The sequence below is a fragment of the Salmo salar genome, unplaced genomic scaffold, assembly GCF_965601325.2.
Source record: "Salmo salar unplaced genomic scaffold, fSalSal1 ptg000691l, whole genome shotgun sequence".
Lineage (NCBI taxonomy): Eukaryota > Metazoa > Chordata > Actinopteri > Salmoniformes > Salmonidae > Salmo > Salmo salar.
This window is the reverse complement of record NW_027675466.1, coordinates 480,037-497,223: the sequence shown is the minus strand read 5'-3', so window position 1 is coordinate 497,223 and position 17,187 is coordinate 480,037. Positions and strand designations below refer to the sequence as shown.

Sequence of the window (17,187 nt, the reverse complement as noted above, 5' to 3'; positions counted from 1 at the left end):
GCTCTCCTGCATCTGACTTCACTGCCACCAGGTCCGCAATCCTTACATATACCACACCTCCTCAGGCCTTATTGCTTATTAGAACACATAAGTGTATTATAAGGCATTATAAAGGTCATTAAAATAATTAGAATATGTACTTCATAGAAACTGTTACCCTTTATATTCTAATAACTCACATTTTAAGATTCATTATTTCATTTATTCCATGTTAAGGGCTCTAACCAAGGAACAAGACTATTTGTCTCCCTCTTGCTGTTGCATGCAGTTCCTCTCTCTCTTCCTCCCTCCCTCTAACCCCACCCCTCTGGCAGAACCAGGAAATCCCTCCCCCTTCACAAACTCTCTTCTGAGGAAACGAAACTGATCTGAGTCTCTGTGTCGTCTGTCTGTGTGAGAGTGAACAACCGTCCAAATGGCTCAACAGGGAGTTCTGCTGGACCAGGACCAGTTCTGTTGTTCTGTCTGTCTGGATCTACTGAAGGAACCAGTCGCCATCCCCTGTGGACACAGTTACTGTAGGAGCTGTATTGAGGGCTGCTGGGATCAGGATGTTCTGAAAGGGGTCTATAGCTGTCCTCAGTGCAGACAGACCTTCAGTCCGAGGCCTACGCTGAGTAAAAATAACATGTTGGCTGAGGTGGTGGAGAAACTGAAGAAGACAGGACTCCAGGCTGCTCCCCCTCCTGCTGTGTGCTATGCTGGACCTAGAGATGTGGCGTGTGATGTCTGCACTGGGACCAGAAAGCAGAAAGCCCTCATGTCCTGTCTGGCGTGTCTGGCCTCTTACTGTGAGACTCACCTCCAACCTCACTACGAATCTCCTGCTTTCAAGAAGCACAAGATGGTCAAAGCCACCGCACAACTACAGGAGAAGATCTGCTCTCATCATGACAAACTGCTGGAGGTTTACTGTCGTACCGATCAGCAGTGTATCTGTTATCTGTGTACAATGGACGAACATAAAGGCCATGATACAGTGTCAGCTGCAGCAGAGAGGACTGAGAAACAGGTAAGACCAGAACAACTTGTTGGTGACTGTCTGATAAACAAAGAATTAAAGATACAGTAGGAACTAAGGCTGTTTGAATATGAGATCATTCAAATGAAATTGATCCTCAGCAGAACAAATATGAACACAAACCTTGAGTATATAGATATGTCAACCCAGATTCTCCAGATGTATCACCATTTTATAATGTCAAACACTATTATCATTCTGAATGCCCTTTTATGAGTCCAAAGTTCAGTCTCAACCTGTTGATACATGTAGTCCTACCATAAAAACTATAATCATTCACATAGCAACAAATAAATATCATTTAGTAAATGGACCATCCATTTTTTAGACCTTCCTCTCTATGGGCCCTATGTCACATTACTATACTATTGATCTACTGGACTAATAAAGCTTGATAGCTCATTGAAGAGTGATTCTCCACAGAGGCAGCTGGGGATGAGTCAGCAGAAGGTCCAGCAGAGATTCCAGGAGAGAGAGAAGGAGCTGAAGGAGCTCCAACAGGCTGTGGAGTCACTCAAGGTGAGTATTGTTGACCAGAGGAGACACACCATTTCACCTGTCCCCTCCAGTCAGAGAGAGAGAGAGAGAGAGGTAGAGGGGCCCCTATCCAATCCCACTGACCCCACTGTTGGGAACAGGTTGTCACTGCTGAGGCAGTGAAGAAAGTAGAGGAGGATGGGTCAAGGCTGAGGGATCCTGAGAGGATCCCTGTGAGTAGTAGATCTGTGACAGCACAGAGGGATGGGCCAACCAGTGATATATGCTTCAGTAAGGTTGGCTTCTTAGTGTTCATAGCAAATGGTTATCAACTGTACTGCAGAAATGGAATGTAAATCACAGAAAAAAAATATGTTTTGGTGGCAGCTGCAGAGAAGTATTTGGTCATACTAGATTTGACTTCAGAAGAGTTCCAGGGTGTGTTGAGTGGTGGTGTCCCGTCCTCCCAGGTCGTTGGCCTGGTGCAGGAGCAGATAGGGTCAAAGTAGTGGAATGGGGTAGTGGGTTTTAATGAGTGTAGGGTTAGTTGGCCTGGTGCAGGAGCAGATAGGGTCAAAGTAGTGGAATGGGGTAGTGGGTTTTTAATGAGTGTAGGGTTAGTTGGCCTGGTGCAGGAGCAGATAGGGTCAAAGTAGTGGAATGGGGTAGTGGGTTTTAATGAGTGTAGGGTTAGTTGGCCTGGTGCAGGAGCAGATAGGGTCAAAGTAGTGGAATGGGGTAGTGGGTTTTAATGAGTGTAGGGTTAGTTGGCCTGGTGCAGGAGCAGATAGGATCAAAGTAGTGGAATGGGGTAGTGGGTTTTAATGAGTGTAGGGTTAGTTGGCCTGGTACAGGAGCAGATAGGGTCAAAGTAGTGGAATGGGGTAGTGGGTTTTAATGAGTGTAGGGTTAGTTGGCCTGGTGCAGGAGCAGATCGGGTCAAAGTAGTGGAATGGGGTAGTGGGTTTTAATGAGTGTAGGGTTAGTTGGCCTGGTGCAGGAGCAGATAGGGTCAAAGTAGTGGAATGGGGTAGTGGGTTTTAATGAGTGTAGGGTTAGTTGGCCTGGTGCAGGAGCAGATAGGGTCAAAGTAGTGGAATGGGGTAGTGGGTTTTAATGAGTGTAGGGTTAGTTGGCCTGGTGCAGGAGCAGATAGGGTCAAAGTAGTGGAATGGGGTAGTGGGTTTTAATGAGTGTAGGGTTAGTTGGCCTGGTGCAGGAGCAGATAGGGTCAAAGTAGTGGAATGGGGTAGTGGGTTTTAATGAGTGTAGGGTTAGTTGGCCTGGTGCAGGAGCAGATAGGGTCAAAGTAGTGGAATGGGGTAGTGGGTTAATGAGTGTAGGGTTAGTTGGCCTGGTGCAGGAGCAGATAGGGTCAAAGTAGTGGAATGGGGTAGTGGGTTTTAATGAGTGTAGCGTTAGTTGGCCTGGTGCAGGAGCAGATAGGGTCAAAGTAGTGGAATGGGGTAGTGGGTTTTAATGAGTGTAGGGTTAGTTGGCCTGGTGCAGGAGCAGATAGGGTCAACGTAGTGGAATGGGTTAGTGGGTTTTAATGAGTGTAGGGTTAGTTGGCCTGATGCAGGAGCAGATAGGGTCAAAGTAGTGGAATGGGGTAGTGGGTTTTAATGAGTGTTGGGTTAGTTGGCCTGGTGCAGTAGCAGATAGGGTCAAAGTAGTGGAATGGGGTAGTGGGTTTTAATGAGTGTAGGGTTAGTTGGCCTGGTGCAGGAGCAGATAGGGTCAAAGTAGTGGAATGGGGTAGTGGGTTTTAATGAGTGTAGGGTTAGTTGGCCTGGTGCAGGAGCAGATAGGGTCAAAGTAGTGGAATGGGGAAGTGGGTTTTAATGAGTGTCGGGTTAGTTGGCCTGGTGCAGGAGCAGATAGGGTCAAAGTAGTGGAATGGGGGTAGTGGGTTTTAATGAGTGTAGGGTTAGTTGGCCTGGTGCAGGAGCAGATAGGGTCAAAGTAGTGGAATGGGGTAGTGGGTTTTAATGAGTGTAGGGTTAGTTGGCCTGGTGCAGGAGCAGATAGGGTCAAAGTAGTGGAATGGGGGTAGTGGGTTTTAATGAGTGTAGGGTTAGTTGGCCTGGTGCAGGAGCAGATAGGGTCAAAGTAGTGGAATGGGGTAGTGGGTTTTAATGAGTGTAGGGTTAGTTGGCCTGGTGCAGGAGCAGATAGGGTCAAAGTAGTGGAATGGGGTAGTGGGTTTTAATGAGTGTAGGGTTAGTTGGCCTGGTGCAGGAGCAGATAGGGTCAAAGTAGTGGAATGGGGTAGTGGGTTTTAATGAGTGTAGGGTTAGTTAGAAGGCTGTTTTTTAGTATTATCATAATTTCCCCTTTTCCCATTTTGTATCCCATAATATCATGGATTTATATTATAGACCAGTTGAGGCAGGTGAGATGCCTTTGGATATACGACGTAATAAATTGTCATTAGCTTATTGGGTTGAAAGGCTGTGAGGTTGAGCATCCCACTGCTACTGTTCTAGATGACTGTTGGGAATATACTAGTAGACAAGGCAGTGGTTTTGGTTGGACAGTTGGAAAGCTTGCTGATGAGAGTAGTTTCAGGGAGTTGGAGGTTGGCCCTTTCTGTGGTGATAGGGGATGTTCCTCCATGGTTACTCCCAGATCCTGTTGTTGATCTAACCTTGGTAGACAAAAGGAAAGATTGGGTCAGAAGTCAGTGATAAAGGGAAACTGGTTGACAATTACATTGGTAGAAGTTGTTATGCTTTTTTTACCTCTTTTCACAGATGGATCCAAGGGCCCAGATAGTGGGCCCACAGGAGCAGGTGTTTACCTTCCTGAATGTGATGTGCAGATATGTAGAAGACTAACAGATGAACTGTCAGTGTACTCAGTTGAACTGTTGGTGATAATAGTTGTCCTCCAGTGGGTGGAGGACGTACAGCCTGTTAGAATTATAGTATCCTCAGATTCTCTGTCTGTATTGAATAGTTTATCATCTGGTAAATCTATTAGGAGTGACCTACTATTGGAGGTATTAATGTTATTATGGAGAATTGAGAGAATGGGTCTAGTAGTGAGATTCTGCTGGGTGCCAGCACATTCAGGTGTGGAATGGAATGAAATTGTAGACTAGTTAGCTAAAATAACTTTAAAACAAGATATAATGTATATTAATGTTCCACTGGGTAGAGGTGAGGACAAATGTGAGATCAGAGACATTTTGATAGATGTGTGGCAGAAGAGATGGGACTCTGAGCACAAGGGACGGCATTTATATGCCCTCCAAAGAAAGGTCGGTGGACCAAGGTTCAAAGGTCAGATTAGGAAGGAAGAGGTGGTGTTTCCTCGATTGTGTTTAGGACATTTAGATTTGGGGGATGGGGGAGGGTCTATTAGAAGTTAGTAGGGATCTTTTTTATTTTCTCAGAAGTACTGAGTTAGGTAGGAGGATTTAGAAATGGTGTAAACCGTGATTGAACACACTCCAGCACAGTAGGAGGCGCCACGCTCCTTTAACGTTGGTTTGAGGACCGCCATTATACCATAGAAGAAGAAGAAGTTGGTAACGTGAGGTTTTGTCGTTCGTAAAGAGTGCAGCTATTCTTTTGCCTATTTTCCAAATGTATTTTGTCATGGTGGGAGGGTTTGTTTATCGGTTTCCGCTGTTTATCGGTTAGAGTTGAGGAGGGAGTAGGGTAGTTTGATGTCCTCAACCGAGTGGAGAAGAAACGCTGTCTCTTCAGGTGCGTTGTGGAGAATGGTGTGGAGGAATTATTGATCCTGGTCGGTGAACAGGTGGGAGAGGAACATATACACTCTGTATCCAGAATGAACAAGGCGGTGGTTGTGGTAATGTAAAAGGTGAGTCTTGTTACCCGGCTAGTTACCAGTATGATTTATGTGAGGGGTTGTGTTGGTGCTGATTTCGACAAGAGTAGTGGTGTCTAATCTGCCTCCGTTTATTACCACCGAACAGATCCGTAAAGAGTTGGTTCGTTTTGCTAAATGTGGAAGTGTTTTTCTGAACGAAATTCAAGGTTAAACAGGGGAGGGGTGGTACACAGGGTTTGTTAGCACAGAGGAGCCCAGTGATATAATATTATATATATAATATTACTATATGTCCCAGCTGTTTGCTGTGGTTTTGAAGTAATTATTATTAACTAACCTTGTAGGTTTACCTCAGGTAACTTATTATTAACTAACCTTGTAGGTTTACCTCAGGTAACTTATTATTAACTAGGTTACAGCTACTAATAATGGTAACTGGTAATTTGATATGTGTTGAAATCTGTTGGTTCGTAGACATCAAATAGAGAGAATGCTGCGCAGGTTCACTGAGTTGTAAACCTAATGGATAGGTGGAGATCATTGATTTGTAGCTCTGACTCAGTTGCTACCTCAGATTATGAGCCTATCAAGTGTGGTGAATGAGGTATGTAGTTCCCACAGAAGACCACAGGGAGGAGCAAGAGAGATATAAACCCATACAGTTCATCTCTTTAAATACCCTGAACCTAACAATCAATCTAATGTATTTATAAAGACCTTTTTACATCAGCAGATGTCACAAAGTGCTGTACAGAAACTCTAACCCTACGGATAACCTGTTTTATCCTGAACCCTAATTCTAGGGTAGGGTAGCCTACAACCCCTTTAGAAACTATTATAGTAATAATATTATGTTAGTAAATACCATTATAGTACTAAATAGGTTCTATTGTTATTTTTTAAATAAAACCTATGTATAGTACTTAGCATTTAACTGTTTTTTTGTTATTTTATTATATTTATTATTTAGAGGAGTCTGTCTAAATAATGAAAAGTTAAGTTATTGCCAGACTTTTTAATGAAACCTTTATTTAACCAGGCAGGTCAGTTAAGAACAAATTCTATTTACAATGACGGCCTCCTGGGGACCAGTGGGTTAACTGCCTTGTTCAGCGGCAGAACAACAGAGTTTTACCTTGTCAACTCTGAGGTCGTCTCTGAGAGACTCAATACAACAGGGGTCTCTGATTTCTATGCTGCAGTACTGAGGGCCTGGCAGCTGCTGAGACCCACACGAGAGGAGGGGGGGGTGGTGACTGGGCCGTGGGTCTGGGAGGAACCACTGATCACTGGGTTTGGTGGACCTGGAGAGCAGGGTGGCAGCGTTCTGACTCAAAGCAGCACAGAGGCTACTGTACCGTACGGAGGTGGGCTTAGCGGGAGGGAAGGGGCATCAGAGGCAGGGGGTTGTGGGGGCTGAGAGCATGGCAGGGTATAGGTGGAGGGTGCTCTATAAGCTCCCAGTGCTGGAAAGGTCAGGGGTCATCCAGTGGAGGGTATTACATGGAGCCCTGGACACCAATAGCTGATTGGCTCGGGTTGACCTGGGAGTTGGGGAGGGGTTGTCCGTTTTCTACAATGACAGACTGTTCATCATGTTTTCTCTGTGTTGCCAGGGTAATGCCATTACTGTTTATTTTATTCCACCTTTATTTAACCAGGTAGGCCAGTTGAGAACAAGTCCTTTATTTAACCAGGTGGGCTAGTTGAGAACAAGTCCTTTATTTAACCAGGTGAGGCCAGTTGAGAACAAGTCCTTTATTTAACCAGGGAGGCTAGTTGAGAACAAGTCCTTTATTTAACCAGGGAGGCTAGTTGAGAACAAGTCCTTTATTTAACCAGGTAGGCTAGTAGAGAACAAGTTCTCATTTACAACTGCGACCTGGCCAAGATAAAGCAAAGCAGTGTGACACAAACAACAACACAGAGTTACACATGGAATAAACAAACGTACAGTCAATAACACAATAGAAAAGTCTATATACAGTTGTGTAAATGAGGTAAGATAAAGGAGGTAAGTTAATAAATAGGCTGTGGTGGCGAAATAATTACAATTTAGCAATTAAACACTGGAGTGATAGATGTGCAGAAGATGAATTTGCAAGTAGAGATACTATTAACTAACTGCTATCTCTCTCTCTCTCTCTCTCTCTCCCTCTCTCTCTGTCCCTCTCTCTTTCTCTCTCTCTTTCTCTCTCTCTCTTTCTCTCTCTCTCTTTCTGTCTCTCTCTCTCTCTCTCTCTGTCTCTCTCTCTCTCTCTTTCTCTCTCTCTCTTTCTCTCTCTCTCTTTCTGTCTCTCTCTCTCTCTCTCTCTGTCTCTGTCTCTCTCTCTCTCTCTCTCTCTCTGTCTCTCTCTCTCTTTCTCTCTCTCTCTTTCTGTCTCTCTCTCTCTCTCTCTCTCTGTCTTTCTGTCTCTCTCTCTCTCTCTCTCTCTCTCTCTCTGTCTCTCTGTCTCTCTCTCTCTGTCTCTCTCTCTGTCCCTCCCTCTCTCTCTGTCCCTCTCTCTCTCTCTGTCTCTCTGTCTCTCTCTCTCTCTCTCTCTCTCTCTCTCTCTCTCTCTCTCTGTCCCTCTCTCTCTCTGTCCCTCTCTCTCTCTGTCCCTCTCTCTCTCTCTCTCTGTCCCTCTCTTTCTCTCTCTCTCTCTCTCTCTCTCTCTCTCTCTCTCTCTCTGTCTCTGTCTCTGTCTCTGTCTCTCTGTCTCTCTCTCTGTCCCTCTCTCTCTCTCTCTCTTAACAGCGCTCTGCACAGGCAGCAGTGGAGGACAGTGATCAGATCTTTACTGAGCTGATCCGCTCCATTGAGAGAAGGAGCTCTGAGGTGAAGGAGCTGATCAGAGCCCAAGAGAAGGCTCAAGTGAGTGAAGCTGAAGGAGTCCTGGAGCAACTGAAGCAGGAGATAGCTGAGCTGAGGAAGAGAAGCACTGAGCTGGAGCAGCTCTCACACACAGAGGATCACATCCATTTCCTCCAGGTAACTAAACTGTCTTGTTACATGTGATATGAAATTAACTTCATGTGAAAATATTCATCTCAATCATTATGTTGTCCTCTCTGTCCCTCTCTCTGTGTCCCTCCCTCTCTCTGTGTCCCTCCCTCTCTCTGTGTCCCTCCCTCTCTCTGTGTCCCTCCCTCTCTCTGTGTCCCTCTCTCTCTCTGTGTCCCTCTCTCTGTGTCCCTCTCTGTCCCTCTGTCTCTCTCTGTGTCCCTCTCTGTCCCTCTGTCTCTCTCTGTGTCCCTCTCTCTCTCTGTCCCTCTCTCTCTCTCTCTCTCTCTCTCTCTCTCTGTCCCTCTCTCTCTCTCTCTCTCTCTCTCTCTCTCTCTGTCCCTCTCTCCCTCTCTCTCTCTCTCTCTCTCTGTGTCTCTCTCTCTCTGTCCCTCCTCTCTCTCTCTCTCTGTGTGTCTCTCTCTCTCTCTGTCCCTCTCTCTCTCTCTCTCTCTGTCCCTCTCTCCCTCTCTCTCTCTCTCTCTCTCTCTCTCTCTGTGTATCTCTCTCTCTGTGTCTCTCCCTCTCTCTGTCCCTCTCTCTCTCTCTCTTTCCCTCCTCTCTCTCTCTGTCCCTCCTCTCTCTCTCTCTCTGTCCCTCCTCTCTTTCCCTCTGTCCCTCTCTCTGTGTCCCCCCCTCTCTCTGTGTCCCTCTCTGTGTCCCCCCCTCTCTCTGTGTCCCCCCCTCTCTCTGTGTCCCCCGCTCTCTCTGTGTCCCCCGCTCTCTCTGTGTCCCCCGCTCTCTCTGTGTCCCCCCCCTCTCTCTGTGTCCCCCCCTCTCTCTGTGTCCCTCTCTGTCCCTCTGTGTCCCTCCCTCCCTCTGTGTCCCTCCCTCTCTCTGTGTCCCTCCTCTCTCTGTGTCCCTCCCTCTCTCTGTGTCCCTCCCTCTCTCTGTGTCCCTCCCTCTCTCTGTGTCCCTCTCTCTCTGTGTCCCTCCCTCTCTCTGTGTCCCTCTCTCTCTGTGTCCCTCTGTCCCACTGTCCCTCTGTCCCTCTCTCTCTCGCTCTCTCTCTCCCTCTCTGTCCCTCTCTCTCTCTCTCTGTCCCTCTCTCCCTCGCTCTCTCTCTCTGTCTCTCTCTCTCCCTCTGTCCCTCTGTCTCTCTCTCTGTCTCTGTCTCTCTCTCTGTCTCTCTCGGTGTCCCTCTCTCTGTGTCTCTGTCCGTGTCCCCCTCTCTCTGGGTCTCGGTGTCTCTCTCTCTGTTCCTCTGTCTCTCTCTCTCTCTCTGTCCCTCTCTGTCCCTCTGTCTCTCTCTGTGTCCCTCTCTCTCTCTCTCTCTCTCTCTCTCTGTCCCTCTCTGTCCCTCTGTCTCTCTCTGTGTCCCTCTCTCTGTCTTTCTCTCTCTCTGTCTTTCTCTGTCTCTATCTGTCTGTCTCTCTCTCCAGAGTTATCAGTCTCTCTCCAGTATCAGTGTATCTTCAGACTTACCCAGCATCGTTGTCCGTCCTCTTCAGTACTTTGGAGATGTGAGTAAGACTGTGTCTGAACTGAGAGAGAAACTAGAAGACTTCCTTAAAGGAGAATGGACCAAGATCTCCACTACAGGTGTGTTGAAAACAATCAGAACATCAACTTTAGACCATTGAAAGTTCCCTACTAGTCATATACATGTGGAATATGGTATGATGATAACATTCCCTCTCTCTGTCAATGTGTTTGTGTGTCTGTAGTGAATATAGTGGAGGTTGTTCTGCCTCCAGAGCCCAAGACCAGAGAACAGTTGTTACAATGTGAGTCTCTTTATTGTGAAGTAACTAACAGTCTCTTTTTACTGCCACTCCTAACAATCCCTCTAGAAATATATAGCAATAGTAGATCTAATCAAAGACTGGGTATCTATCTGACTCCTCATATTTCTCTGATTTGATCTCTGCTGTGCTCTAATCAAAGACAGGGTAGATACAGTATCTGACTTAACTTATTGTTCTGACTCCCCTCATTGGTCTCTGCTCTTCTCCCAGATTCCTGTCAGCTCACACTGGACCCAAACACAGCAAACAGACACCTCTCTCTGTCTAAAGGGAACAGAAAGGTGACCTGTACAGGCCAAGTCCAACCATATCCTGACCATCCAGACAGATTCACCAACCGGTGGCAGGTTCTGTGTAGAGAGGGTCTGTCTGGACGCTGTTACTGGGAGGTGGAGTGGAGTGGTAATGTTGTTGATACAGCAGTCTCATATAAAGACATCAGCAGAACAGAGAGAGGTAATATATTTGGATACAATAACAAGTCCTGGAGTTTACTGTGCTGTAGTGATGGTTATTATTTCATACACAATAATGTTGAGACTAAAGTATCAGGTCCTCAGTCCTCCAGAGTAGGAGTGTACCTGGATCACAAGGCAGGTACTCTGTCCTTCTACAGTGTCTCTGACACAATGACCCTCCTCCACAGAGTCCAGACCACATTCACTCAGCCCCTCTATCCTGGGTTTAGGCTCTATAATGGTACTGCTGAGCTGGTTAAACTGTAGTAGGGTCCACATAGATACTAGTCATGCTGGTGTAGTCTATAGCTGAGCTGGTTAAACTGTAGTAGGGTCCACATAGATACTAGTCATGCTGGTGTAGTCTATAGCTGAGCTGGTTAAACTGTAGTAGGGTCCACATAGATACTAGTCATGCTGGTGTAGTCTATAGCTGAGCTGGTTAAACTGTAGTAGGGTCCACATAGATACTAGTCATGCTGGTGTAGTCTATAGCTGAGCTGGTTAAACTGTAGTAGGGTCCACATAGATACTAGTCATGCTGGTGTAGTCTATAGCTGAGCTGGTTAAACTGTAGTAGGGTCCACATAGTTACTAGTCATGCTGGTGTAGTCTATAGCTGAGCTGGTTAAACTGTAGTAGGGTCCACATAGATACTAGTCATGCTGGTGTAGTCTATAGCTGAGCTGGTTAAACTGTAGTAGGGTCCACATAGATACTAGTCATGCTGGTGTAGTCTATAGCTGAGCTGGTTAAACTGTAGTAGGGTCCACATAGATACTAGTCATGCTGGTGTAGTCTATAGCTGAGCTGGTTAAACTGTAGTAGGGTCCACATAGATACTAGTCATGCTGGTGTAGTCTATAGCTGAGCTGGTTAAACTGTAGTAGGGTCCACATAGATACTAGTCATGCTGGTGTAGTCTATATCTGAGCTGGTTAAACTGTAGTAGGGTCAACATAGATACTAGTCATGCTGGTGTAGTCTATAGCTGGTTAAACTGTAGTAGGGTCCACATAGATACTAGTCATGCTGGTGTAGTCTATAGCTGAGCTGGTTAAACTGTAGTAGGGTCCACATAGATACTAGTCATGCTGGTGTAGTCTATAGCTGAGCTGGTTAAACTGTAGTAGGGTCCACATAGATACTAGTCATGCTGGTGTAGTCTATAGCTGAGCTGGTTAAACTGTAGTAGGGTCCACATAGATACTAGTCATGCTGGTGTAGTCTATAGCTGAGCTGGTTAAACTGTAGTAGGGTCCACATAGATACTAGTCATGCTGGTGTAGTCTATAGCTGAGCTGGTTAAACTGTAGTAGGGTCCACATAGATACTAGTCATGCTGGTGTAGTCTATAGCTGAGCTGGTTAAACTGTAGTAGGGTCCACATAGATACTAGTCATGCTGGTGTAGTCTATATCTGAGCTGGTTAAACTGTAGTAGGGTCAACATAGATACTAGTCATGCTGGTGTAGTCTATAGCTGGTTAAACTGTAGTAGGGTCCACATAGATACTAGTCATGCTGGTGTAGTCTATAGCTGAGCTGGTTAAACTGTAGTAGGGTCCACATAGATACTAGTCATGCTGGTGTAGTCTATAGCTGAGCTGGTTAAACTGTAGTAGGGTCCACATAGATACTAGTCATGCTGGTGTAGTCTATAGCTGAGCTGGTTAAACTGTAGTAGGGTCCACATAGATACTAGTCATGCTGGTGTAGTCTATAGCTGAGCTGGTTAAACTGTAGTAGGGTCCACATAGATACTAGTCATGCTGGTGTAGTCTATAGCTGAGCTGGTTAAACTGTAGTAGGGTCCACATAGATACTAGTCATGCTGGTGTAGTCTATAGCTGAGCTGGTTAAACTGTAGTAGGGTCCACATAGATACTAGTCATGCTGGTGTAGTCTACAGGTGAGCTGGTTAAACTGTAGTAGGGTCCACATAGATACTAGTCATGCTGGTGTAGTCTATAGCTGAGCTGGTTAAACTGTAGTAGGGTCCACATAGATACTAGTCATGCTGGTGTAGTCTATAGCTGAGCTGGTTAAACTGTAGTAGGGTCCACATAGATACTAGTCATGCTGGTGTAGTCTACAGGTGAGCTGGTTAAACTGTAGTAGGGTCCACATAGATACTAGTCATGCTGGTGTAGTCTATAGCTGAGCTGGTTAAACTGTAGTAGGGTCCACATAGATACTAGTCATGCTGGTGTAGTCTATAGCTGAGCTGGTTAAACTGTAGTAGGGTCCACATAGATACTAGTCATGCTGGTGTAGTCTACAGGTGAGCTGGTTAAACTGTAGTAGGGTCCACATAGATACTAGTCATGCTGGTGTAGTCTATAGCTGAGCTGGTTAAACTGTAGTAGGGTCCACATAGATACTAGTCATGCTGGTGTAGTCTATAGCTGAGCTGGTTAAACTGTAGTAGGGTCCACATAGATACTAGTCATGCTGGTGTAGTCTATAGCTGAGCTGGTTAAACTGTAGTAGGGTCCACATAGATACTAGTCATGCTGGTGTAGTCTATAGCTGAGCTGGTTAAACTGTAGTAGGGTCCACATAGATACTAGTCATGCTGGTGTAGTCTATAGCTGAGCTGGTTAAACTGTAGTAGGGTCCACATAGATACTAGTCATGCTGGTGTAGTCTATAGCTGAGCTGGTTAAACTGTAGTAGGGTCCACATAGATACTAGTCATGCTGGTGTAGTCTATAGCTGAGCTGGTTAAACTGTAGTAGGGTCCACATAGATACTAGTCATGCTGGTGTAGTCTATAGCTGAGCTGGTTAAACTGTAGTAGGGTCCACATAGATACTAGTCATGCTGGTGTAGTCTATAGCTGAGCTGGTTAAACTGTAGTAGGATCCACATAGATACTAGTCATGCTGGTGTAGTCTATAGCTGAGCTGGTTAAACTGTAGTAGGGTCCACATAGATACTAGTCATGCTGGTGTAGTCTATAGCTGAGCTGGTTAAACTGTAGTAGGGTCCACATAGATACTAGTCATGCTGGTGTAGTCTATAGCTGAGCTGGTTAAACTGTAGTAGGGTCCACATAGATACTAGTCATGCTGGTGTAGTCTATAGCTGAGCTGGTTAAACTGTAGTAGGGTCCACATAGATACTAGTCATGCTGGTGTAGTCTATAGCTGAGCTGGTTAAACTGTAGTAGGGTCCACATAGATACTAGTCATGCCGGTGTAGTCTATAGCTGAGCTGGTTAAACTGTAGTAGGGTCCACATAGATACTAGTCATGCCGGTGTAGTCTATAGCTGAGCTGGTTAAACTGTAGTAGGGTCCACATAGATACTAGTCATGCCGGTGTAGTCTATAGCTGAGCTGGTTAAACTGTAGTAGGGTCCACATAGATACTAGTCATGCCGGTGTAGTCTATAGCTGAGCTGGTTAAACTGTAGTAGGGTCCACATAGATACTAGTCATGCCGATGTAGTCTATAGCTGAGCTGGTTAAACTGTAGTAGGGTCCACATAGATACTAGTCATGCCGGTGTAGTCTATAGCTGAGCTGGTTAAACTGTAGTAGGGTCCACATAGATACTAGTCATGCTGGTGTAGTCTATAGCTGAGCTGGTTAAACTGTAGTAGGGTCCACATAGATACTAGTCATGCTGGTGTAGTCTATAGCTGAGCTGGTTAAACTGTAGTAGGATCCACATAGATACTAGTCATGCTGGTGTAGTCTATAGCTGAGCTGGTTAAACTGTAGTAGGGTCCACATAGATACTAGTCATGCGGGTGTAGTCTATAGCTGAGCTGGTTAAACTGTAGTAGGGTCCACATAGATACTAGTCATGCTGGTGTAGTCTATAGCTGAGCTGGTTAAACTGTAGTAGGGTCCACATAGATACTAGTCATGCTGGTGTAGTCTATAGCTGAGCTGGTTAAACTGTAGTAGGGTCCACATAGATACTAGTCATGCTGGTGTAGTCTATAGCTGAGCTGGTTAAACTGTAGTAGGGTCCACATAGATACTAGTCATGCGGGTGTAGTCTATAGCTGAGCTGGTTAAACTGTAGGAGGGTCCACATAGATACTAGTCATGCTGGTGTAGTCTATAGCTGAGCTGGTTAAACTGTAGTAGGGTCCACATAGATACTAGTCATGCTGGTGTAGTCTATAGCTGAGCTGGTTAAACTGTAGTAGGGTCCACATAGATACTAGTCATGCTGGTGTAGTCTATAGCTGAGCTGGTTAAACTGTAGTAGGGTCCACATAGATACTAGTCATGCTGGTGTAGTCTATAGCTGAGCTGGTTAAACTGTAGTAGGGTCCACATAGATACTAGTCATGCTGGTGTAGTCTATAGCTGAGCTGGTTAAACTGTAGTAGGGTCCACATAGATACTAGTCATGCGGGTGTAGTCTATAGCTGAGCTGGTTAAACTGTAGTAGGGTCCACATAGATACTAGTCATGCTGGTGTAGTCTATAGCTGAGCTGGTTAAACTGTAGTAGGGTCCACATAGATACTAGTCATGCTGGTGTAGTCTATAGCTGAGCTGGTTAAACTGTAGTAGGGTCCACATAGATACTAGTCATGCTGGTGTAGTCTATAGCTGAGCTGGTTAAACTGTAGTAGGGTCCACATAGATACTAGTCATGCTGGTGTAGTCTACAGGTGAGCTGGTTAAACTGTAGTAGGGTCCACATAGATACTAGTCATGCTGGTGTAGTCTATAGCTGAGCTGGTTAAACTGTAGTAGGGTCCACATAGATACTAGTCATGCTGGTGTAGTCTATAGCTGAGCTGGTTAAACTGTAGTAGGGTCCACATAGATACTAGTCATGCTGGTGTAGTCTATAGCTGAGCTGGTTAAACTGTAGTAGGGTCCACATAGATACTAGTCATGCCGGTGTAGTCTATAGCTGAGCTGGTTAAACTGTAGTAGGGTCCACATAGATACTAGTCATGCCGGTGTAGTCTATAGCTGAGCTGGTTAAACTGTAGTAGGGTCCACATAGATACTAGTCATGCCGGTGTAGTCTATAGCTGAGCTGGTTAAACTGTAGTAGGGTCCACATAGATACTAGTCATGCCGGTGTAGTCTATAGCTGAGCTGGTTAAACTGTAGTAGGGTCCACATAGATACTAGTCATGCCGGTGTAGTCTATAGCTGAGCTGGTTAAACTGTAGTAGGGTCCACATAGATACTAGTCATGCCGGTGTAGTCTATAGCTGAGCTGGTTAAACTGTAGTAGGGTCCACATAGATACTAGTCATGCCGGTGTAGTCTATAGCTGAGCTGGTTAAACTGTAGTAGGATCCACATAGATACTAGTCATGCCGGTGTAGTCTATAGCTGAGCTGGTTAAACTGTAGTAGGGTCCACATAGATACTAGTCATGCGGGTGTAGTCTATAGCTGAGCTGGTTAAACTGTAGTAGGGTCCACATAGATACTAGTCATGCTGGTGTAGTCTATAGCTGAGCTGGTTAAACTGTAGTAGGGTCCACATAGATACTAGTCATGCTGGTGTAGTCTATAGCTGAGCTGGTTAAACTGTAGTAGGGTCCACATAGATACTAGTCATGCTGGTGTAGTCTATAGCTGAGCTGGTTAAACTGTAGTAGGGTCCACATAGATACTAGTCATGCGGGTGTAGTCTATAGCTGAGCTGGTTAAACTGTAGGAGGGTCCACATAGATACTAGTCATGCTGGTGTAGTCTATAGCTGAGCTGGTTAAACTGTAGTAGGGTCCACATAGATACTAGTCATGCTGGTGTAGTCTATAGCTGAGCTGGTTAAACTGTAGTAGGGTCCACATAGATACTAGTCATGCTGGTGTAGTCTATAACTGAGCTGGTTAAACTGTAGTAGGGTCCACATAGATACTAGTCATGCTGGTGTAGTCTATAGCTGAGCTGGTTAAACTGTAGTAGGGTCCACATAGATACTAGTCATGCTGGTGTAGTCTATAGCTGAGCTGGTTAAACTGTAGTAGGGTCCACATAGATACTAGTAATGCGGGTGTAGTCTATAGCTGAGCTGGTTAAACTGTAGTAGGGTCCACATAGATACTAGTCATGCTGGTGTAGTCTATAGCTGAGCTGGTTAAACTGTAGTAGGGTCCACATAGATACTAGTCATGCTGGTGTAGTCTATAGCTGAGCTGGTTAAACTGTAGTAGGGTCCACATAGATACTAGTCATGCTGGTGTAGTCTATAGCTGAGCTGGTTAAACTGTAGTAGGGTCCACATAGATACTAGTCCTGCTGGTGTAGTCTATAGCTGAGCTGGTTAAACTGTAGTAGGGTCCACATAGATACTAGTCATGCTGGTGTAGTCTATAGCTGAGCTGGTTAAACTGTAGTAGGGTCCACATAGATACTAGTCACGCTGGTGTAGTCTATAGCTGAGCTGGTTAAACTGTAGACAGGGTCCACATAGATACTAGTCACGCTGGTGTAGTCTATAGCTGAGCTGGTTAAACTGTAGTAGGGTCCACATAGATACTAGTCATGCTGGTGTAGTCTATAGCTGAGCTGGTTAAACTGTAGTAGGGTCCACATAGATACTAGTCATGCTGGTGTAGTCTATAGCTGAGCTGGTTAAACTGTAGTAGGGTCCACATAGATACTAGTCATGCTGGTGTAGTCTATAGCTGAGCTGGTTAAACTGTAGTAGGGTCCACATAGATACTAGTCATGCTGGTGTAGTCTATAGCTGAGCTGGT

The 17,187-nt window shown here is 45.4% G+C and overlaps 1 protein-coding gene across 2 annotated transcripts; it reads left to right on the top strand.

The window, feature by feature from the left end:
- The first annotated feature begins 356 nt into the window (after positions 1-356).
- LOC145877160 (tripartite motif-containing protein 16-like) lies at positions 357-10,894 on the top strand. Of its 2 annotated transcripts, XM_082972445.1 has the most exons (6): positions 359-1,012; positions 1,445-1,540; positions 8,040-8,273; positions 9,668-9,827; positions 9,953-10,012; positions 10,244-10,893. In XM_082972445.1, the coding sequence occupies exons 1-6, from the start codon at positions 416-418 to the stop codon at positions 10,756-10,758; spliced, it is 1,662 nt and encodes a 553-aa protein (XP_082828571.1). In that variant the 5' UTR covers positions 359-415; the 3' UTR covers positions 10,759-10,893. The 2 variants fall into 2 exon arrangements, with proteins under 2 accessions (XP_082828570.1, XP_082828571.1); XM_082972444.1 differs by lacking the exon at positions 8,040-8,273 and having other exon boundaries at positions 357-1,012; positions 10,244-10,894.
- The last annotated feature ends 6,293 nt before the right edge of the window (positions 10,895-17,187 follow it).

Coding starts and splice junctions, on each gene's coding strand:
- LOC145877160 (XM_082972445.1), top strand. CDS start 416: ATGGCTCAACAGGGAGTTCTGCTGGACCAGGACCAGTTCTGTTGTTCT. Junction 9,828..9,952: donor GACCAAGATCTCCACTACAG/GTGTGTTGAAAA, acceptor GTGTGTCTGTAG/TGAATATAGTGGAGGTTGTT. Junction 10,013..10,243: donor CAGAGAACAGTTGTTACAAT/GTGAGTCTCTTT, acceptor CTCTTCTCCCAG/ATTCCTGTCAGCTCACACTG.